This window comes from Pinus tabuliformis, chromosome 3_1 (genome assembly GCF_031772625.1).
Source record: "Pinus tabuliformis cultivar Carrire ecotype Pingquan chromosome 3_1, CPIR1, whole genome shotgun sequence".
Classification (NCBI taxonomy): Eukaryota; Viridiplantae; Streptophyta; class Pinopsida; order Pinales; family Pinaceae; genus Pinus; species Pinus tabuliformis.
Genome location: NC_142301.1, coordinates 357,979,898 through 358,002,387, shown reverse-complemented (window position 1 = coordinate 358,002,387; position 22,490 = coordinate 357,979,898). Strand labels below are relative to the sequence as shown.

The 22,490-nt window shown below is 36.9% G+C and overlaps 1 protein-coding gene across 1 annotated transcript in view; it reads right to left on the bottom strand.

Moving 5' to 3' along the window:
• The window catches only part of ALA3 (aminophospholipid ATPase 3), a 289,031-nt gene that overhangs the window by 210,049 nt on the left and 56,492 nt on the right, over positions 1-22,490 (bottom strand). The window contains exons 8-10 of the mRNA XM_089411303.1: positions 21,734-21,840; positions 12,934-12,999; positions 12,598-12,719 (exon numbers count right to left, since the gene is read on the bottom strand). Of these exons, the coding sequence (XP_089267429.1) occupies positions 12,598-12,719; positions 12,934-12,999; positions 21,734-21,840 (295 nt within the window). The remainder of the gene's footprint in view (positions 1-12,597; positions 12,720-12,933; positions 13,000-21,733; positions 21,841-22,490) is intronic.

Genomic DNA, 22,490 nt, shown 5'->3' with positions numbered 1-22,490 from the left:
CACAATACAAGCCAGGGGTCGACCCCACGAAGGTGCTTTAGTGCTCAGGGGGTGGATATAGACACCGTGAATGCTACTTCCTCTTATAAATGTGGCAAAAACCACTGCGCAACAAATAAAATACAAAGGTGCCAAAAAAATTGCAATGTTGACTAGTTAAACCCTAGCGCCAGTAGATGAAATTGCTAAGTGTGCTCATTCAAAGTGTAAGCCTCTAGCTATCTAAAAATTTCCAAGCATGCCCAATTTGTGTCAAAGAAAAGCCACACGCAGTTTGACAATCGCCAAGGAAAATGAATAGATAGTATTTTTGCTATTTTCAATAATACAGAGGCATCATTGTTCAATTTTTATCAACATGACTACCAAAGCCTGATCCTCCAGGTGTTCAAACATTCAACGCTGCCAGATCAAGGAGATAACACCCAGTTCACACGAATGCACAACTGTTGGGTTATTGAATGTGAAAGGGTATAAGAGCCATGGTGTCCAAAAAGAATCGCAAGAAACTCCAGGAGCCAAGTTATATCTTAGGGTACGAAGATTTGGCCTCTGGTTTTGCGTTTGTTTGTGGATTTATTCAAGTGTAGAGAGGCATGCATTTTTGACATATTCAACATATGACAAATCATCAAGATATCAAAGCAAAAGGAGCTAGATGTCAAGTTATTTAAGGTGTCATTGAAAGAGCTGGGGGTCTGGAGACAGAGTATCAATCTCATGCATGTATTCCAAGCCAAGTGTTATCTCAAACACCGATCATCACGTGCTCTCACCATTCATCATAAGCGCATTTAATAACGAGAATATTTTTGGTGCAAAATGTGGCAACAAGCATTGATATGAGTACATAAATTGGGTGATAGAAACCTAAGAAAATGCATGATCACGTTCAAGTTGTAACAAATGAACCGAGATCAGTGAATGTGGAAGAGCCAAAAATCCTAGAATGAGGAGGAAAGTTGAAGCAACAAAACTTATAGCTTGTTGGCTTGAATGTAAAAATACACAAGAGGTATTATGTAAGTAATATTTTATTAATATATATAAATTGTATAAGTGATTTCGAATGTTACAATGAGGACCCGCATATATACTACGCAGGTGTCCCTTCATGATTGGGCATGTCTTTTAGACATGCCTTTTCATTTAACTAATGACCACTTAACATAATCATTACTTGATTATTTAGTATTTACATTTATTTCTATTATTGACATGCCTTTTCATTTAACTAATGACTACTTAACATAATCATTACTTGATTATTTAGTATTTACATTTATTTATGTTTATTTTATTTTATAAATTTATGTTCATAATATTGCCTCTTCCTTGAAAAGCTTTGTCCTCAAAGCTTATTGTAGGCAGATTCCTTTACTTTAACCTCGAAAAATTGTCTTTGCTTGGCTCACGTCATTTTTTATAATTGGCCACTGGTACCTCTGTCTGTGTAATTCACTGGTAACACTGTCTTGAATCAAGGGTTATCGATTGAATTTTTATTTATTTTTTATTATTAATAATAATAATAATAATATTATAATTATTATTATTTTTTGTTTTATTTATTTATAAATAATTAAATTAATTTAAATTATATAAATTAATTAATTAATTTAATGAAATTACGTATTGACCCCTCAATCCTGTAATTATATGATATATCAATTATAGGGTTAAAAATTAATTGTGTCAAACAATCGGTGTCTATAGATCACGAGTCACGTTGTTTGATGGTGAGCCCACAGGGACGGCTTCGGGGGAGGGAACGACGAGGTAGCGCTCACTGGTGGTCGTTATATACCGCAGTCGGGACAACGTTCTTGACAGAGCATTGAGTCGGTCTATCAGGAAGGATGGCACGGACTGAGGATTGGTTTTACGCCTAGTGCGAAGTCGAATGGACAGGGGTTCATGCAATATGGTGGTTCTCAACAACCTAACGTCGCCCGTCGTTATCCACTAATGAGGCGCACCCATCGCCATCCGCATCATGTCTGTGAAGAGGCAGCCAACAATGCTTGCAAGCATACATTTGTGCTGATCACCGAGTGAGACGAAAAGATCCATGATGTGCATACACCCTTGATTTTTCTCTATTGGTCATTTATAACTTGGACGAGGCTTGGAATTACAAAATATCCAATATGCGCAGAGTGAATCAACATCACTAATTTGATCAATCCAATTTTTACTATGTTGCAGCCTATTGGATGATGGGCCTCCTCTAAACAATCCCAGCGAAATTTATGTGAGCAATTGCAAACAACCTCTTGAGTTGCATTAGAAGCAGAGTCAACCTCCACAAAGTCGGGTTTTGGACACCATTTAACCCTTCTGTTTTGTTCAACATATGATCTCACAAGATATGTTGTATACTTGTTAGTGTCTTCCTCAGATTACCGCAAAGAAAAAACCATGTCTTCGCTCACAATGGCACAAAGATCATGATCGTGACAGAGAGAGAACGCACAAGGCTTCTGCCAATTGGTTAAATTATAAAGATCATGCAAGAGAAACACAATCTCAAAGTCCTCCCCTTTACTCAAAAGCTTAATATAAATCTCCGCAAGGTCTAAAATGAAAATTCTAGGATAGTCACAATAGGGGCTGAGAAAAACCGACCCACTATCTTCCCCACAAGCGCCGCTACTGGTGCCTGGCCATTCCCACGCGAACATGCCTTGTAAGTGCAATTCCCACGACAAAATGGGCAAGCCTTTTCCTTATCTGCTTTTGCATACTCGGGGTACCAGTTAGCAATATAGGAAAAACACAGTAATGCTTTTCTTTGCATTTTAAACAACGGACTAACTTCACTTTGTCATTCTTCTGACATTGATGACATATTGCAGTTTCTGTCTCACCCAAGGTACCAATCCTCTCGCTAGAGGGATCAAAAAGAGGCTTGTTTATCAAATTTTTTGCAGTTTTGGTTTTAGCAAAAGGTGTGTGGAATTGATACCGTGGAAAATCAATCTCTCTTTCAATTCCACGGTTTCTTAAGATATCCACCTCAGCTTCTTCACTACTGAACAGTTGGGAGTGCCAAATAGATGTGCCTGACTGATACATAAGCTGGCTTTTTGGAACCTTCTCTTTTGATTTCTTATTCATTGGGATGCTAGAGAACTCCAGCCCAGCAGTGGCAGAAATATGTGGCTTTTCAACTTCATTCTGCTTGTTTTCAAACACTGGCTTGCTGCTTTCCTCCTTTTTCCTCATCTTCTTCTCGCTGGCGCGCTTGGCAGAATTTGTAGCCCTCCTTTTTGCTTGAATATAATGCTTTTCACTACAAGTTCTAATTAAATTCTCAGCTGAACACTTTCCTTCAGTCTTTGGCCCATTTTCTTTCTGCGCATGGATCCTTCCTTGTAAAGACATACTAGTTTCCTGTAGATCTTTATCCCTGTCCTGCATGCTTTCCACACCTCCATTTCTTGCTTGCTTATCATCACAGGTATGTGAAAGATTCTCAGGTGATGCCTCAATGAAATGTTTCCCTTCACCATGTTTATTACCTTCCTCCAATGAGGAATCTGGAATTCCTTGCTTTTCTACTAACATAATGTTCTTGCAAGAAACATTTTCAGCATGCTTCTCTGCATTACACTGACCGATTTCAACCCTCATCAAATCCGATATTTGTTCTAGTTGCCCAATATTCTTTTGGTTAATGGTTTCAATATCAGCATGATCCTCAATCTTACTGTTTTTTGTATTTTGCAATGGATTTGGCATGTCTCGGATTTTGTCTGGCATATCAACCTCCATCGAAGTGTCTGTAACATGTTCTTTAACAGTTTCTCCTAAGCTTGGAATGTCATCTTTATCTTTTTCATTTGGATCATCATCTTGATCTATATCAACTTCATCGGAATCATCATCTTGATCATTATCTTCTTCTCTTGCTTCACCTTGTTTCGTTTCTTCAATGACACTATCATTTTCCTTTCGACAAGCTTTAACTTCTGCATATGATTTTTCTAAATGCTTAAATGCTTCTCGAATTTTACTAAATTGCTCCAAGAATCCAAGATGTGAACGTAATGGCATATTGTGCGGCGAACAACATTCAAAGACTCGCATGGTTATATTGTGCAACATGGCTCTGATACCACTAAAGCAACAAAACTTACAACTTGTTGGCTTGAATGTAAAAATACACAAGACGTATTTTGTAAGTAATATTTTGTTAATATATAAATTGTACAAGTGAGGTAGAATGTTACAATGAGGACCAGAGGTGAAGGGAAAAAAGGCCACAATCAGCAAACGAATGAGCCAAGCAACAGCCAGGAAAGGGCCACGGCAGGCAGAGAGCTAGGGGTTGTCTTAAGCCTTGAAAAATTTAAAATTTTTCCCAAAAGATTTTTGAATTTCGAACTGACATATTTTTGCCTTCAATCGTTCTCAAATAATTATTATCAAAACCCTAGAACTTAATGCTTCAATGAAAGATCTAATCCTTTTTTAACCCTGCAAACAAATTTTGAGCCCAGATCTGAATGCTTCAATAGTTGTTGAAAGCAAGGTTTGACTTGGTCTTGGAGGTCTTGGTCAAGGGTCAAAGGTCTTGGAATTTGTCAATTGAAGGTCTATAAGAAGAGACAAAAATCTAGTGCGTTTTCCTCTCAAGTTAGAGAGGTCTTCGCTCTGATTGATCGCCTACAACTTGTCTTATTGTCTCATTGATTTTACTGTTTGGTAGTTGTTTGATGATAGAAGAACACTAATAATAATCAAGTACAACAAGAAGCTTATTAAATTAAGTAAAAATATATCACAAGCAGTTATCAAAGATATAGAAACCACCTACTCTTGTTGCCTCTAGATTGCTTAACATGGTATCAAAGCTAAGGTGACAAGACAAGGAAAGGCAGCTAAAAGGACACTCAAAGGCCAAAGCACTATCAAAAGGAGTATCAAGAAAGATCAAAACATTGACATGAAGAAGACATTCACAAGGACCGAGTACAAGTAAAGAAGACCTCAAAACCCTAGCTTATCAGAAGGGGGTTTCTCACTTGAAGCATTGTTGGGAAACTCACACATCATCATCAAAGAAGGTCTCTAGGACTCTACCTAGAAGGACTAGACACTGAAGCATCTTGAAGTCTATACATTCAAGGGAAGCAAGAAGAGGTGTTGTCATCATCATCAAGAGATCAAGGTGATCTACCTCTCTTTGGAGGATCACTTTTGAAGGAAGACATCTTCGTCAAGAAGGCATCTTCTATTATCAACACCATCATCAAAATCAAGAAGACATCAAGTTGAAGATATTGTCATCAAGGAGCATCTTCACTTGAAAAGTAAGTACCTTTATATTTATGACTAAATCTGCTATCAAAATGACTTCATTTTTCAAGGAAAGCAATAAACTGGTTGGGTCATCAAACTTTCTTGCATGGAAGAAGAGGATCGATTTGATCCCCATAGAAAATGAAGTTGTTGATCATGTCAAGGGTGCAATCACTAAACCTCCAAAGGAAGAAGCCCAAGCTCTTCCAAGGTACATGAAAGGGGAAGAAAGGGCTCAAAGGTTTCTCATAGAATCCATCAAGGATCCCCTCATACCTTATGTATCAAAGTTAGAGACATCAAATGAAATATATCACAATCTAGAAGAATTATTCTCCGTGAGTACTGCTGGAGAAGTAATATCATTAAGACAAGAACTCTACAAGATGAATATATCAAAGGAAGAAGGAATAGCCTCATACTTTATGAGGGTATCAGAAATAAGAGACCAAATATAAGAATTGGGAGAAATAATGTCCACCAAAAAAATGACCACCATAATGCTCAATGCGCTACCAGAGGAATGGGGCAACTTTACATCAAGCATCTATGGAAAGAAGGAAGCTACCCATTCAATGAACTATGGTCATTGTGTAAGATTGAAGAAACTCAATTAAAGGAAAAAAGTGATGTAGGATCAAACGAGCAAGCTCAAGCATTTGCAGCCATGGCTAAGAAGAAAGGAAGGTTTGGAAGGTTTGGTCCTTAGAAAAAGAACAAGAAGAATATGTCAAAAGTCCAATGATAAGGCTATCATGAATATGGGCAATACAAGAGAAATTGTCCTAAACTCAAGAGGACAACAACAAAAGAGGAAGGGAAGAGGCGCATATCACCGAAGAAGTGGAAGAAGCTCAAAAGAAGAAGTCAAAGAAAGAGGAAATAAAAGATCTCTACCATGATTAAGATAATCTCCTCCACTCCAGTTTTTGTAAAGTACAGCGATCATGGTAAGAAACATCAAAAGCATGATAAGATGCATCATTTTAGGAGATGGCATCATAATAGCATACTGTTGAAGCAAGTGTTCATGATATCTTTAGAAATAGCTTGACAAATTGTTGAGTAGAAGTCTACATAAATGTAGCAGATGTCATATAAAGGAAGTAGCTCTTGGTAACCTCATTGCAAGCATGTGTAGTGCATATGAAAGAAAGTCATCTAGCATGATAGTAGGAAATCATCATACATCATCATCATGAGAAAGGAGCTTCTGTCAGATGAGAATAATCTAGATCCTCTGTTGGAATCTTCATTGGAAGGTTCACCTCTCTTGAAGGAAGCAAGTGTCTCGCTGAGAATTCCAACTTGTATGGGATTCATTGTTTGAAAGGATGATGGTATGGTGACAAAAGAATGCAGTATGTCAAGATGGTTGAAGTACTCTCAAACAAGAAAAGAAAGTTGTTGAAGGAAGCCTAGATGACCACAAGAAGGAAAGAAGTATGCAAGCATTTAATTGAGTCATGTCATCATATAGCTACATGTGTAAATGCTCTATCTCATGAGCATGATCAAAGAAAAGGGATCTTCTCCTTTTAAAAAATATGCATGAAGGCATGGCTCACATATTGACTAGATGGAATCAACATAATATGTCCTCATATGGAATATGAGGTGTTTGACAAAGATGAAGGAACTATGGATAGAAGTCCTTGGAGAGCAATATGTAAAGAAATAAAGGAGAGATCATAAAAGATGCAACGATGGTCACATAGAAAAGGAAATCAACATCCTATAACTAGAAGAATTGGCCATGACATCTCCATAGAGAAGGCATGAAGACCCTGATAAGGTCTGTAAAGAAAGACCCTTGACATTGAATATCTTGGAGATGTGTCAATATGTATGCAGGATGTTGATGTTGCAACAAGTGAATGTCATGATGAAGGACCATCACAAAAGGTAATTTTGATTTGATGTTCATTTTTTATTTTTGAATAATATCTGGATGGGTTGATACGGGGATACCTAAAGAGAGTTGTGGATGTCACCTACAACTAGAACTCATGTGGTGGGATGAAAGATCTTGAAGAAAACATGATATGTAAAATGTAGTTGTGTGAAAAAACGCCAAATATGAACTAGTGGATCACTTTCCAATGAAAGAAAGGATGACATGACTGACGTGGTTCGTGAATGAAAGTGATGGATGGTTAATGCCCTATGAAGAAGTCCCAAGAATTGAAGGCTCCATAATGATGAAGATAAAATTCATGACATCAAAAGGAGGAGCTCTTCTAGCAGCTAATAGTGCCATGATCTCCACCAAAGAGTTGTTGGTGGAAAACAAGTCCCTAGTTAAGAGGGAGCTTGGAAGCAAGTCCCTGGTTAAAAGGGAGCTTGGACAAGTTCCAGGATGAGAGGAACTTGGGTACATTCCTTTATAGCAATGGGTGCATCCTCCCATGTTGAGAGGGAGAGATAGACACATCATTCTTGTCTTCACTTTGGGAAGAAAGAATGGAGGGTTGGGAAAGCATCTGGCATCTGAGACTCTTTGAGGATGTGGTAGGGCATCCAAGATTGTAGAAATTTTGAATAATAAACACTTATTCACAGAGATTATCTCGATTATACACTATTGCGGAATATATGCACAATAACATAACCTCCTCTACGTTGATCATCAATTTAGCAGCATTAAAAACAATGAAACATCAATCGCATGTGCACATTAACACAGTATGTAACCTGGGGAAAGCATACAGTTGAAAACCCCACACTATCTGTATATTATAATGATTGAGAACATGTAACAATACATAGTACAATACTCCTCTCAAGTATCCAGCACTATCTCCACCTGTTACACACAAAAATAGCTCATATCTGATCAATCACAGCTCAAATCTTCTCCACTGCTTTGCCTGCCTCCACTGCACAATCTGCAAGAGAAAATCACGTGAGCACAAGCTACAATTGCCTTGATATTGGCCCACACTGCGCAATCCTCATTGGCATTACTCAATCCATGCATGTGCAAAATCTCATGCACAACTAATAGTCACAACTCACCCTTTCACTTACCTCTAACACCTGTCTCTGTTGAACTGTCCATGCACTGAGTTAACTGATGTATTCTTTAGTTTCTTTATGAGTTAATAATTAGTGAATTAATTAATATTTAATTCACACAACTCATCACTAGTGTATTCTTTAGTTAGACTAAATACAACTAGTTCAACTAAGTCAAACTGAACACAACTCCATCAACTCCACATCCAACTCCACAGAACTCACATGCATGAGTTCTAACTGAAGTCCTCCATGCAATAGCTCAACTAACACATAAGAAACCACGTGATTCCTTTTGTCAGCTGCATGTGCCACATCCGTAGCTCGAACTGAAGTGCTCCAAGAGAATAAGATAATGTTTAGAGTCCAAATATTACTAAGGGCTAATAATATTTGATTGTTTCTATTTTTAGCCTGGCAGTCTAAAAATAGACTCTGATCACTCCGCTGTGAACCAAAGATAGAAGTCCATCTATTTTTCCCAACATGACCAATCATCCATAAACAACATCCTGCAACTCACAGACCATGATCCATATGTCTAAAAATAGACATAGTCTAAAAATAGACTTTGCGCCAAAAATAGCCTGCGGGACCACTTAGTGAAAGCGACTCCTTTCCACTAAGCTCCATCATCTTGTTGCATTTTCAACAAAGATAAGAGTAGTCGTAGAGGACTGATATTCCTTGAGGACTAGGAATCCAAGACCTACAACTCTTTGACTGCAATTACAGACCTGCAACTCTTTGACTGCAATTACAGACCTGCAACTCTTTGACTGCAACTTCGACCTCTACTACAAAAACCCTAACTCGCACGTGTGGGTGGAAGAAGGGAAATTATGCCTCCTTTCTTCTTCGCCTGAATAGCCTTTTATTCCTTAACAATTTGACTTCCTTTCTTGATGATTTTTGCTCCAAACTTTAGCTCCTTATGATGGCTTCAATTCAGTCTTGTTGTAACATAATTATGCCCTAGATTATTCGCACGTGTGACGGCTTATGCCCCAAAAACAGCGTTTTAAACTTTGATTTCTTCTTTTGGTTCTTTTCTTTTTCGCTCTCCTTTTTAATCTTCTTCTTGTCTTGATCGAACTTCTTATGTGCTTAATAGATGTCTCTCAAATGAGGTTGAAGCCTTCTTATATATAGGCTTCTCATGATGGTCGAACAGTTGCTTGTAGGCCGACTTGTCCTCTGCTTAGACTGACATGTCTTGGAGGGTTTCTAAGACACATTTTGACTTACAATTATTCTCTTGACATGATCTAATATGCCTAAAGTGTCTTCCATACATGAGAACGACTCAATTGACTTTTTGACTCTATGACAAATCCTAGAAGCACGCAATGGGTGCTTGACCTACAAATAAAATTGACATTGAGCATGAAACCCATGCTACAAAAATAATAATAATAATTTTCCTTTTTCATTTTACAATATACAAGAATCAAGAGTACATTTCATTTTTATGAAGACCAAACCTAGTTACCTATTTCAACACGTCAAACATGGTATTCACTCTCTTGAATTCATTGTTGATTTTATTAATTGTGTACCTTGTTCAAGTTTCCCTCCATCATGATCCCAGAAGCACTCAATGGGTGCTTGACCTACAAATAAAATTGACCTTGAACATGAAACCCATGCTACAAAAATAATAATAACAATTTTCCTTTCTCTTTTTACAATACACAAGAATCAAGAGTACATTTCATTTTTATGAAGACCAAACCTAGTTACCTATTTCAACCAGTGTTGCACTAATCACCAAATAATCGCGATAATATCGTTTTATCATGATTTTTTCAAAACAAAGATAAAATCGTGGTTTTCTTTTTAGCCGATTTTCATGAAAAAATCGTAGAAAAAAAAAAAATATATATATATATATATATATATATATATATATATATATATATATTTATGAGGAGGAGGTGACCCAAGCTACCCATGTCACCAGTAGAGGACGTGGTCTACCTCCTATAGCTCCGACTCCTAGTTCTTCAGCTTCTAGAGCACAGAAGACTCCACTGCCAACTCCACTAGCACCAACATCTACATCTAGAGGGAAAGGGAAAGCTATGGAATTTTCTCGCATGAGAGGCAGAGGAAATCAATAGTATTAGACTAGTTATTTTGTTCATTTCATTGTATATGACATTATGACTCATGAGATACATTATTATATTTTTTGTTGATATTTTGAGGCTGAGTTGGGACTCAGGAGTTAGGACCAATGTTGCATTAATCATTATCGGGATAATATTGGTGTGAGGAAAAAATCGGAAAAAATCGTAATAATTGGGAAAAAATCGGTAATAATCGGGAAAAAATTGTTTGGTACAAAAATATTCATTTTTTTCAATTTTTTTAATATCTAAACCAACTACAACATAAAATAAATACATTGACACATAAATATGATAAAAGAACTAATATATAAGATGGTTAATATCATTTCTAGTGCTAAAATCACACATAACAGTGAATCATGTCCTAAATAGTAAGACCTGACTTCTGAGTCCCAACTCAACCTCAAAATATCAACAAAAAATATAATAATGTATCTCATATCATGAGTCATAATGTCATATACAATGAAATGAACGAAATAACTAAAGTCTAATACTACTGATTTCCTTTGCCCCTCTGGATGTAGATGTCGGTGGAGTTGGCAGGCCGCAGTAGACTATGGACTCTGTTGTGCTCTAGAAGCTAAAGAACTAGGAGCTACAGGAGGTAGACCACGTCCTCTACTTGTGACAGGGGTAGCTTGGGTCACCTCCTCCAAAAAAAAAAAGATATATATATATATATATATATTTAATCCCCACGATTTTTTCGAAAAAATCGGGCAAAAAAGGAATTTTCCGAGTACTAAGCGCGATTTTATCTTTTTCTGAAAAAATCGCGAAAAAAACGATAATATCGCGATTTTAACAACATTGGTCAGGACTTACTATTCAGGACATGATTCACTGTTATGTGTGATGTAGCACTAGAAATGATATTAAACATCTTATATATTAGTTCTTTTATCATATTTATGTGTCAATGTATTTATTTTATGTTGTAGATGGTTTAGATATTTAAAAAATTGAAAAAAAAAAATGAATATTTTTGTATGTTACGATTTTTTCCCGATTATTACCAATTTTTTCCCAATTATTACGATTTTTTCCCCGCGCGGAAATTATCCCAATAACGATTAGTGCAACATTGATTTCAACATGTCAAACATGGTATTCAATCTCTTGACTTCATTTTTTTATTTTAATAATTGTGTTGCTTGTTCAAGTTTCCCTCCACCATGACCTCACTATATCATCCACACCACTTTTAAATCAGTGGACCCTTCAAACTCTAGCAATTACATGACCATCAAGATTGTCCACATATTTACCAAGCTCTATCGCACAATACTACACATGTGGTTCTTTGATGAGGCAAAGTGTATGCACCTCAAGGTCAAAGGACAGGGAAGTTTCACTGAGTGTCAGACCATCAACAACATCATTGGGCTCATCATTACAGTTAAAAATTCTTATGTTTCTTTGTGGATTCTCAAAAGGCATTCTACTTTGCACCAAGAAGGGCGTTGTTCCAAAGGCTACATGATCAGTGTTTCAAAGACAACATTGAAAATTTGTCATCTTCATTGTAGATATCATACGTGTAACAATGCAAATTAGAATGAAGTTTTATCAACTCTGAAATCATGAATGTCATATGACATAAAGATGGTTCTCTTGTCAATAGGGTGTAGTTCAAGTGGCTGTTAAGAAAGTTGTTACCCTCCCCACGCATGCTCAAATCCAATTTTGTGACATGTTTGCTATTAGTGAGCCAATTGTTGATGAGCTATATATAATCTATTCACGAATTGTTGACCTAGCCTTGTGTATTGAAGAATCTAGGGTTTACCCTATTGGAATGAGGGGAAGTGCCCAAGAGGTTTCCCTTGAGATATATTACCTTGAAAGAAAAAGAAAGATGAGCCTCAAATTGGATATAAAATGCTAAAATCCATCTATATTTGTATTTTTCATTTTTTTTGGAACGTTGCTCCTTGAAATCTAGGAGGATCTCTTCAGCCTTCCCTGAAACGAGTCCCCTCTACAACCCTCCTACATCCTCCAAGTTCCAAAATCAATGCTAAACATATCTTTTGTATCCTAATGTATTATTTTTTGCATGATGACATAGCATAATATGTATTTATTTTAAAAATACAAAGGAAGCAAAAAAAAATGAAGCGAGAGAGCAAACCTGCCAATAGCTCCGATTATGCACATTACAAAGAGAACACCAAAAAGAATCAATATAAGTTTGTCAAGAGTGCGCTCTAATGTACTTCGCTTTGAAGGGACATTCATGGAATTCATCATAACCTGAAACCAATGAGATATATTGTATCATATTTAAACATTTCAATATCTTCAATGACAATTTAGTTGGGTGTCCAAAAATACCATCAAGCACTGCAAAAGACCAACTATAAATCAAGAATATTGAATGACCTGAAAAGAGATATTTGATTAAACAAAACATCAGTTACCCATCCAACCCAATTTAATTGCAAATGTTAAAAGAATTTAACTTTACCTTTGTTTCATGTCCTGTAAAAATCACAGCACCAACTATGAACTCTGTATTCCGTAGACTGCATCCCTGTTGCAAGAAGGGAAACCCAATCCTAAGTGAAATTTAAGAAAGTTTCACAATATCTACTCTCCCTAGAACCTACACTGACAATCTAAGAAATAACAGAAAGTCTGCTAGGTGATTCTTAAGCTGATTGATTTACAAGTATAATATTTGCATGAAAACAACAATATGACACCTCATAAACAATTTGGCATATATGTTTCAAATTATATCTCCACTAAAATCTTTACAAGAATTTGCCATCGCGTTTAGATAGGAAGGTGAAATAGATGCTCAATGTCTATTTCCATTGTATGATAGATTTAATGGACACAAAACTGCATAGTACTGCATGTTCTTTGAGCAAATTTCAATGATATGATCTATTTTACTTCATTTCTCATTTTCTTGATGTCCTTTGAATTGTTTCTAGTGCTTTCATAAATGGCATTTACCTACCATGAAAAAACTATTTTCGCATGGATGGTAAGGTGGGGCAATCATTTGCAGACAGACGTGGCACCATGAATGGATAGGTAGAGTAATGGTTAGATGAGATATTATAGAATTAATGTCTAAACTTTTCAGAGTCACAATAATAGCAATCATTCACAATAAGTAAAACCATGTCACAATTTATCATTAGACTGGGAAGTGTGTCACAGTTTGGCACTCCATCAATAACGAATTATCTGAAGCATATGAAACACTGATTTCTAGACTGAGAAACATGGTAATGACCTTTCAAATTGCTTTGGAAGCATGAGAAGGAATCAACTCCTTATCCATTCATGTAATGAATTATGAAGATTTGTTAAGTAGATCCAGCAGCATATTGATTCAGTTCTTCATATTCAGTACTGTTTGTTTGCTTATGTGCATATTTTTCACAAATTTATCAAAATTCTAATGGCTTTAGAACAGTTAAGGAGGATTTAAATTATTGCGACATTATACACCTAAATTTGTCCCAAGATGCATTTGGTCCTCAAGAAACATATATTCATATCTTTAAAGGTGATGAAATGAAACCTTTATGGACTGTGAGCAGAGGAATACAGTTAGTAAGCTTTGTATTCAATTCTTAGGAAGAAATCTGAGTGCCGGCCCCCCTGGTCCTAACCTGGATCTCCTTTTCAACGTTAACAAATTACAATAAACCCTCAGCAAAATTCTTCAAGCCATTACAAAAATTAGCTGATAAACAAATTAATTTCGGATTCATTTCCACCACTATGTGGTGACCATGCTTCATGATGGAAAACTATGTAATCAAGGAAGCACACATCATATCAACAGACGTTTTTCCCTTTACTGGAGGGCACAACTGCATAACTTGATAGAAATGATACTGATTTTCTTTGAGGCAAGGAAGCAAGAACACCAGGAGATGCCCATGTCCCAACCAACAACAAGCCTCTGTAATATATCCCTCTAATTGGGATTAATAGGAATAACATTCCAACACTTCACTGCAACTAAAGGCTTGTATTCATTTTCAGACTTGTTTTCTATTTTCACAAGATCTCCACTCTCAAGGACTCTTAACCATTGTTTTAAGATCCGGCCGGCTCAGAACCGACTCGGCCGAGTTGGTCCGAGCCAGAAAAAAAAATTTAACCCAACGGAAAATTCGGTTCGGTCGGCCGAGTTATGACTGACCCAGCCGAGTCATAGCATGACTCGGCCGAGTTATGACTCAACCGGATTCGTAACTACTCGGTCGGGTAGCTGATAGTGGCCAGTGAACCATAAAAACACACCTTTTTTTAGTTTTTTTTAATTTTTCTAAGTGTGGGGGACTCCAAAGGGGTTTATGAATTAGTTTGCTGGTCTTTGGGGTCCATTGCCCTCTCCCAAACCCTAGTATTTGATCATATTGCCCTACTAAGGCTATGCTATTCATGGTAATGTTAAATTCTTAAAGTAAAAGGATGAAAATGAAATGACTCGGGATGTTTGAGACTGGTTCCGGCCTCATTGGATTTCATATGGAGAAAGTAGAATTTTAGATTTCATTCAAAATCCAGCAGTCTTATCAGTTTTTCAGGATTTCAGGATTGGGGGTTTGCAATGTTTCCATTGAATTTTGTCATGTATTAGAGTATGGAACTCGTATTTAATCAAGAGCACCAATCCCTCTATGTACCTTGATGTTAGTGACATTGGTTGTCGAACTCCTCTGGGATTCGCTCCCAAACCGGGAGCTTCCAAAAATGTCACTCCCGCTCCCGTTTTCGCTCCCACTCCCCGCTTTCACTCCCGCTCCCAAGTAGAGGCAGATGATGTTGGCAACTCTAGCAATAGCCAGTAGTACTGGTCACAGACTTTTGTTGTAGAGGCCATTTCTAGCCTCCTTGGTTATGTGTTTTTGTTTTGATCTCTATATCATCATCGTGTATGTATTGGGCAGTGCACTAGGTGCCATTTTAATATAATGGATATATTCATGAGCCTACTTTGATCATATGTTGTCTTCTATCTATATTCTAATGTTGTGTGTTTGGATACATGAATGAAAATCTTTAAAATTATGTGTTTTTATAAAAAATAAATATTTAATGTATTTTTTGCAACGATGGAGTCATTGAAATCAAACTGGCCGAGTCGATACCGAGTCAGAGTCGGAGTCGGAATCGACCCCCGGCCGAGTCGGAGTTTTAAAACATTGCTCTTAACCTAGCTGATATGGAGACTCCTATAGCGCTATATGCTCTTGTAAGGAGATTTCCTTCTCTAGGTGTAAACAAGTTTGGTTCTATAAGGCCACTTCACTTCTACAAACCATTGATATTTTTATAGAGTGTATCCCTACTTCCAATTACTCTTTGTATGCCACTGGTCATCTCCTCCCACTAAAGGAGAGATCAACCAAGTTGTTACAGATGACATCTATATACATCCAAAGCAACTGGCTCACCCGCTCAAAACCCAAGCCCCATGATTGCATTTTATTATGAGCAGTTCATGCAGTTGCAAGATGGCTTCATTGTTCATCCTAACTGTACTGGGCACCATCAGATTAGTGAGTTATGGTTTTGCTCCCACCATCTACAAATCAAGATGTACTGCCAAAACCCTTGGCTAAGAGGATTTAGCAGTTGTCCCATCTCCAACAGATCAAGTCTAAGAAGCATTTCATTTTCACATGTCCCACTATGAGATTTAGGGTTTATGGGACTTGAGGACTTCCCTTGTGATTTTCTTTCACCATATTAACCATAGATGCATTGCACTATACTGCAATGTGAAGACCCATAGATAAAGGACTATGCATGACCTCTCCAAACCTAGTACCACCTAGCTCACCATTTCTTTCTTTTAAACTATCTCCATTCCTTCTTGTAGTAAGTGTCAATTGAACCCTCCAATTTTTTATCTTATTTGTTGTAGATTAGTGAGACAGGGAAGCTCCTCCCCACCTCATCGACAAGCAATATAACCCTGCAACACCTCAGTGCAAGACCCACACCATGTAGAGTTTTGCCCACTAGGACAACTCAAGCAGTAAGACTTCTATTAGGCTAGGAGGTTCTTCCCCTCAACCTCTAATACAGACCATTCATTTTCCTCCATAGCCCCTCACAATTTTTTGTAGCCAGGCCCTCTCAACCTTAAGTACTCTATTGAGGACATCCTCAAGTTTTGTGTCGATCCCTCTACAATGATAGACAGAGACAACGATAAGTCTTTTACCTCTTTCACCTCTTCTTGTACTTTTATTTCTAATGATGATACTAATGTTAATGTTGATGTTGATGTTGATGTTGAGCTTGGACTACTCTCTCCTCTTCTATTGTCATATGTATCTTTCCACTTTTACTAGCATTTTAACATCTAAAAGTGTTATGGACACACCCATAGGCTTTCAACTACCAATTGTACTCTCTAGTCCCTTGACCTATTTCTTGGTCATTTGTTGGGCATTAATAAAACTATCTTATCTTATTAATGAATCTACTAAAAACTCTGTTAAGGCCCTACCCTATCATTCCTACTTCAAGGTAATTAATATTTAGGCAATGAATGTGTGAAGCCATCTTCTTTGAATAAAGCCATTTAATACATAGTCGATGCTTACCAAATGTAAAGGGGTCATTTGTATTAATATTTGAGGTAACCTATCTCAAGAGACACTTTCTGCAATGTTAAGCGCGCTTGAGTCGGAGACGATCTGGGATGGGTGACCTCCCGAGAAGTCCTAATTACCAGGTGCAAGCCCCAGAAGTGATGATTGACGCTATGCGATTTATTTCACTAGTTTCAACCCCACTTCTTCACCCCTGTGAGCATCACACGATGCAATGAGTGCTAAGTGGACTATTCAAAAATCATGGGAAATTAGTCAGTTACGACTACCTCTCATGAAAATGGCCATAGATGAATGACTTACTTAACACAGTTGAATCCCAAAAAATGATATCTAATATCTAATGTTAATCGTGTTGGTATAATTCTCTAGTAACCCTTATAGCTGACCCGAGGGCCCCATGACATCCACTAGAAACATGACCATGGTGAACATGATCACCCAACTGGTAAACTCAATCAATCACATCAAAAATGAAGTCTCTTAGGTTGACTACTTGCACACACAGCTTGCTAAGATGACTCCTACGAAAGGAGTGTTGTTCTAATAACCAACATGCAAGAACAACTCTCAAAGCTTCAAGCCACAGTCAACCCTAAAGCGACACATCGACAAGAGCCACAAGTGGATTTGGTCAATGGTGAATCATCCAGAATAGGGGGCTCCACACCAATAATTTTGGGTTATTTCTTGGGTCATATATCTTCGCAACTACTGGGGAAAGAAAGGGAAGTGGCTTACCATCATCAACAACTAGTGTTACACTGTTAAGTAGGCCAAACCACTGTTCCTGTCACCATCAAAGTTTTTTCATTAGAGCAAGGATCAATAAATATCTACATGTAGTATTGATATTCACAAATCCTAGGTATTTCTTTAAATTCCATCCTCCTCAGTAGTTTTTACTCTAGATATATGTAGGATTTTCAAAGCCATATTGCTTGCCTCTTATCATAATTTTTCAAGGCCCATCACACAATTTAAAACTCTATTTCTTTTGTTACCAGCAAGTTGTTCTTATTCAAGCAATGCTTATTATCAAACATTGCCTCTTATTATCATTTTCCATGGCCCATAGAACAGCATTGAGGTCTGTTATTTTTACCAGCAAATTTTTTCCCTCACAATGTTTGATGATCAATTTTTCATTTTTTTCCCTAGGTTTGAAGTTGAAAGTTGAGTATTGCCTTGTCAATATTTTGAAGCCTTCGGACCCATTTTGGCAATATGATGAGCCTGAATATGGCACAAACTAACAAAGTTGTCTTGTGAACTATGGGAGCAGTTCATCACGAGATGGACTAACCAATTAAAGTACTACTTGGCTAAAATCCCTGGGCATGTAGCTGGGATTTGTGGTGAATCAACCTCAGAGATTCTGCATACTACCTATCATGTCATTTATGAAAAGGATAAAAAGGAGGACGATGTTGTTATACATATATATATATATATATATATATATATATATATATATATATATATAATAACGATAATTATAATAATGATTAGTTAGTGATTAGTATATAAGAGATGTATCTCTAAAGACATGACCATTCATGAAGGGGCACCTAGCTAGGTATATAAACGAGCACTCATTCCTAACAATCTCATATCGCATATCTTTTGTACATTTCTATATAAATATATTCGTCTTATCATGGATATTTATATATTTTAGATCTTTTGAGTATATTGTTGTGTTTAGGAACTTTTCTCATAACATTTGGTATCAGAGCTATTCGATACTTTAGTCGCTCAATCACTGCATAGAGTCAATCCGGTTCGGCCTTTTGCTATTTACTCTCCATCAACTTCATTGTCGTTATGATTGAAGTGTTCCATTTTGTCACTAGAACCTTGGCCCCATATATATAATATGAAAAAGAAAAAACCATGGGTTCCTCAAATGTCTCCAAGTGACGACTTGTTGAGTTGGTGACCTAAGACCAGTGGGTAACTAGTTCCTCCTTTAATGTTGATGTGGGATGCTTTCCACATGGTTCTGGTGTTGAACATGTGGTGGATGGATACATCAACATAGTTGACCTCATTCAACCTTTACTTGGGATAAAGAAATTTTTATTCAATAAGAGAACATCTATGGAAGTCATTATGAATACCTATCTAGGTAAGAGGGAGTGTTGAATTTTTGCATCTATGGTCAGTCTTCATAAATTGTCTTAAAACCTCCAAATTAGAAGGAAATCGCAGAAATGAATTATATTTCAAGACGACTCCAAAAGAAGTAAAATTTGAATTTTCAAATTGTAAATTTTGCCTCAAAAAATTCAAGGTCGGCTCCAACCTACTTAAGTCGGCTCAACCCAACAGTCGCACGCTTCAATCATTACGGCAATGAAGTTAATGGAGAGTTAATGGGAAAAGGCTAAATCATATTGGTTCTATGCAACGGTTGAGCGAACAGAGGATTGAACAACTCTGATACCAAATGCTATGAACGAAGCTCATAAACGCAGCAATATACTCAGAAAATCATAAATATATAAATATCCATGATAAAACAAATATATTTATATAGAAATGTACAAACGATATGAGATAGGAGATTGTTACAAATGAGGGCCCGCTTATATACCTAGGCAGGTGCCCCTTCATGAACGGTCATGTCTTTAGAGACATGCCTTTTCCATACTAATCACTAATTAATCATTATTATAATTATCATTATCATTTATATTTATATTTATATATTATTTATATATTACCAAAGCTAAACTTTCCACCACTGAAGTGACTAGATCCTCAAGAACCACAAGTAGATCTAGGTCTCCACGCAGTGAAAGGGACTCCATAGATTCACCTTCCATGAGGACCTCATGTTTCTTTCTTGCAAGAAACGGGAGATGTAGCAGAACCTTCCATCCAATTAGTGGTTTAAAAAGGAGAAGCAACAAGAAGACAAAGTTGTGGGAACAAATATTTTTTGGAGTGACATACCTTTGAGCATCACAAAGACAAATCCATTTTTTGAATAAATATGTGATTCTATCACTATTGCTAGCATAAGTACCCTGCCTATAAGAAGCTTTGAGGGCCAATTCTTCAAGCAGAAAGGCATGACATCAACACTAGATTAGAGGACATAAAGAAGTCATCGGAGGCCACTTGATGCATAGCGATGTTTGATGTGTTGAAAAATCAAAAGGGCTACAATTGAAGTGATTTCTCTTAGACTTGATAATTGTTTGTGATATTCTTTTACTTTTATTTATTATTGGCTTCTTCTTCTCTTGTTATTATGTTGTTCTTATCATCAAACAGCTACCAAAACATGAAGATCAATAGTGCACAAGGCCACAAGATGTAGGCTGCTAGACAGGGCCAAAACCTCTCCTAGAGAGGAAAACCCACAAAAATTTCTTCTCTTCTTATAGATTCTTCAAATGACGAATTCCAAGACCTTTAGACCAAGAGCAAGATCCCCTTCCAAGACCAAGTCAAATCTCCTGGAGGTTGTGCTTCTTCTTACCAAAATAAGAAGAGCCTGAGGCTGAATGAGGGTGGGTGAAGGGGAGAGAACAAAGCCGCCTCAACCAAGTCATCAATCAATGCTCCTCCCTTGTGAGATTTCATGGAGGGATATATTTGTGGTAATAATTTTGGGAAATTTTGCAAACTATGATGGTGGTCTATTACATATCTTCTTCTCAGATATCATAGTTTTAGCAGAGATCAAATCCGTTGATAGCTTCATCCTCCCATAGGCCTTGTCCTCCCTCCATTTGGCTTTATTACCTAAAACATCGAGAACATTAGATGACATTTCAAAGACATGAAGCAGCTTTCAGACTCCCTCACAAGCTGAAGAAAAATTCTCATATTGACTGCCAAAACATTGTGCTTGATTTGTTCATTTCCAGACTGGGGACGATCAATGTTGTGATCCCTGAGTGACTGATGGATAATACCCCAGTCGTCAACCTGCTATTGGCACTCAATCTTCTTTCACCAGATTTTTCCCAGTAATCTCAACTGTTAGGAAAGTGTCATCTGACAGCTCTGGGTTCTTCCCAGGATCATCTAATTCAGCCGCTGTATCATATCCTAAGGAAATCCTCCAGCTGCTTCTTCTTCTTCCTCGTATTCTGCATCTATTTCTACTTCTATTGTGACTTTCCGCTAGGTCACTCTTACACTGTCTTTATGAAAATATTCAACTACTTTTGTTTTAATGTGGTTGCTATGTAGTTTCTTTCCTTGCCCTTTTATCTTCTAGCTTTTAGGAGTTGCTTTTGGACTCCCACAGCCTATAATTATTGTTGTACTTTTGAGTCCCACTGACCTATTTTTTGGCCATTTGAGGACATCAATGAAATGATCTGTATTATCAATATCTAGATCAAAAAAGTAAATTAAGCTTCTGAAATAAGCAGTTTCCGATCCCATAACATTGATATACACAATAAAGATTATGTCTACAAAATGTGTGATCATCTTTTCAGAAGAAAAATATCATCTTAATTCATTTCAAAACCTTATCAGCCGTTTTTTCATAAAAAGGACTTGGTTATGACTAAAAGCTAAATTACTATTAACTTAGATAACAAGCTATAATAGAAATTAAATTGACAATCTGATGGGATTCTTGTTTCCTTGCGAAATATCATCATGATAAACCTTAATAATTGAGAGGAATAAACATACCCGCAGCAATATTTGATTTGGTGAAAGAGGCAATGTCTGTTTCCCAATAATAAGGTTACCAGTAAAGGTATAGAGTGAGTTATTTGGCTGTTCGCATTGTATTTCTCCTGGAAGAAAAAGAAGGAAAACACTCATCACACAATAGCTATTCAACACAGAAAATGGCAATCAAATCACTAAAAGAAAATTTATATACACTCGAGTAAACAATTACTGAATCACCCCCAACGGCTGAATCACCAACAACGGCTTTCAAAGTTAAAACTAAATTATCTTAGTCATGATTCACAAATATACAGATTACTGTAGTTCAACTCAGCCTAGGCATATTTCTCTCAAGATTGAGGTAACCAATAGAATGTATACTCAGGGACCTATCTGTCCAGACATAAAAGTATACACAGTATATCAAGTTGACTATGATAAGATGGCTTGAAAGGGTGAGGTCCCTCCTATAATATAAACACGGTAGACTAAGTTTATGAATTTCACAGATATATAGATGTATAAACAGCTGCTACCAGAGGTAAATGAAACTACAGAAACTTGAAGCTTCATCATTAGAAAATCATGAATTGCCCTGGAGATGAGAAATATTAGCCCATATGAACTGAAATGTTTTTGGATGTTCAATATGCTTAGAAAAAAAATGTAGAAAATTGCATTCCCATAATGTTGAGCTCCTGAATTAGATAAAAAATACTCATCCGAGGCCATCTATGCAACTGTATAGAAGCACAAACAGAAAGAATCCTGA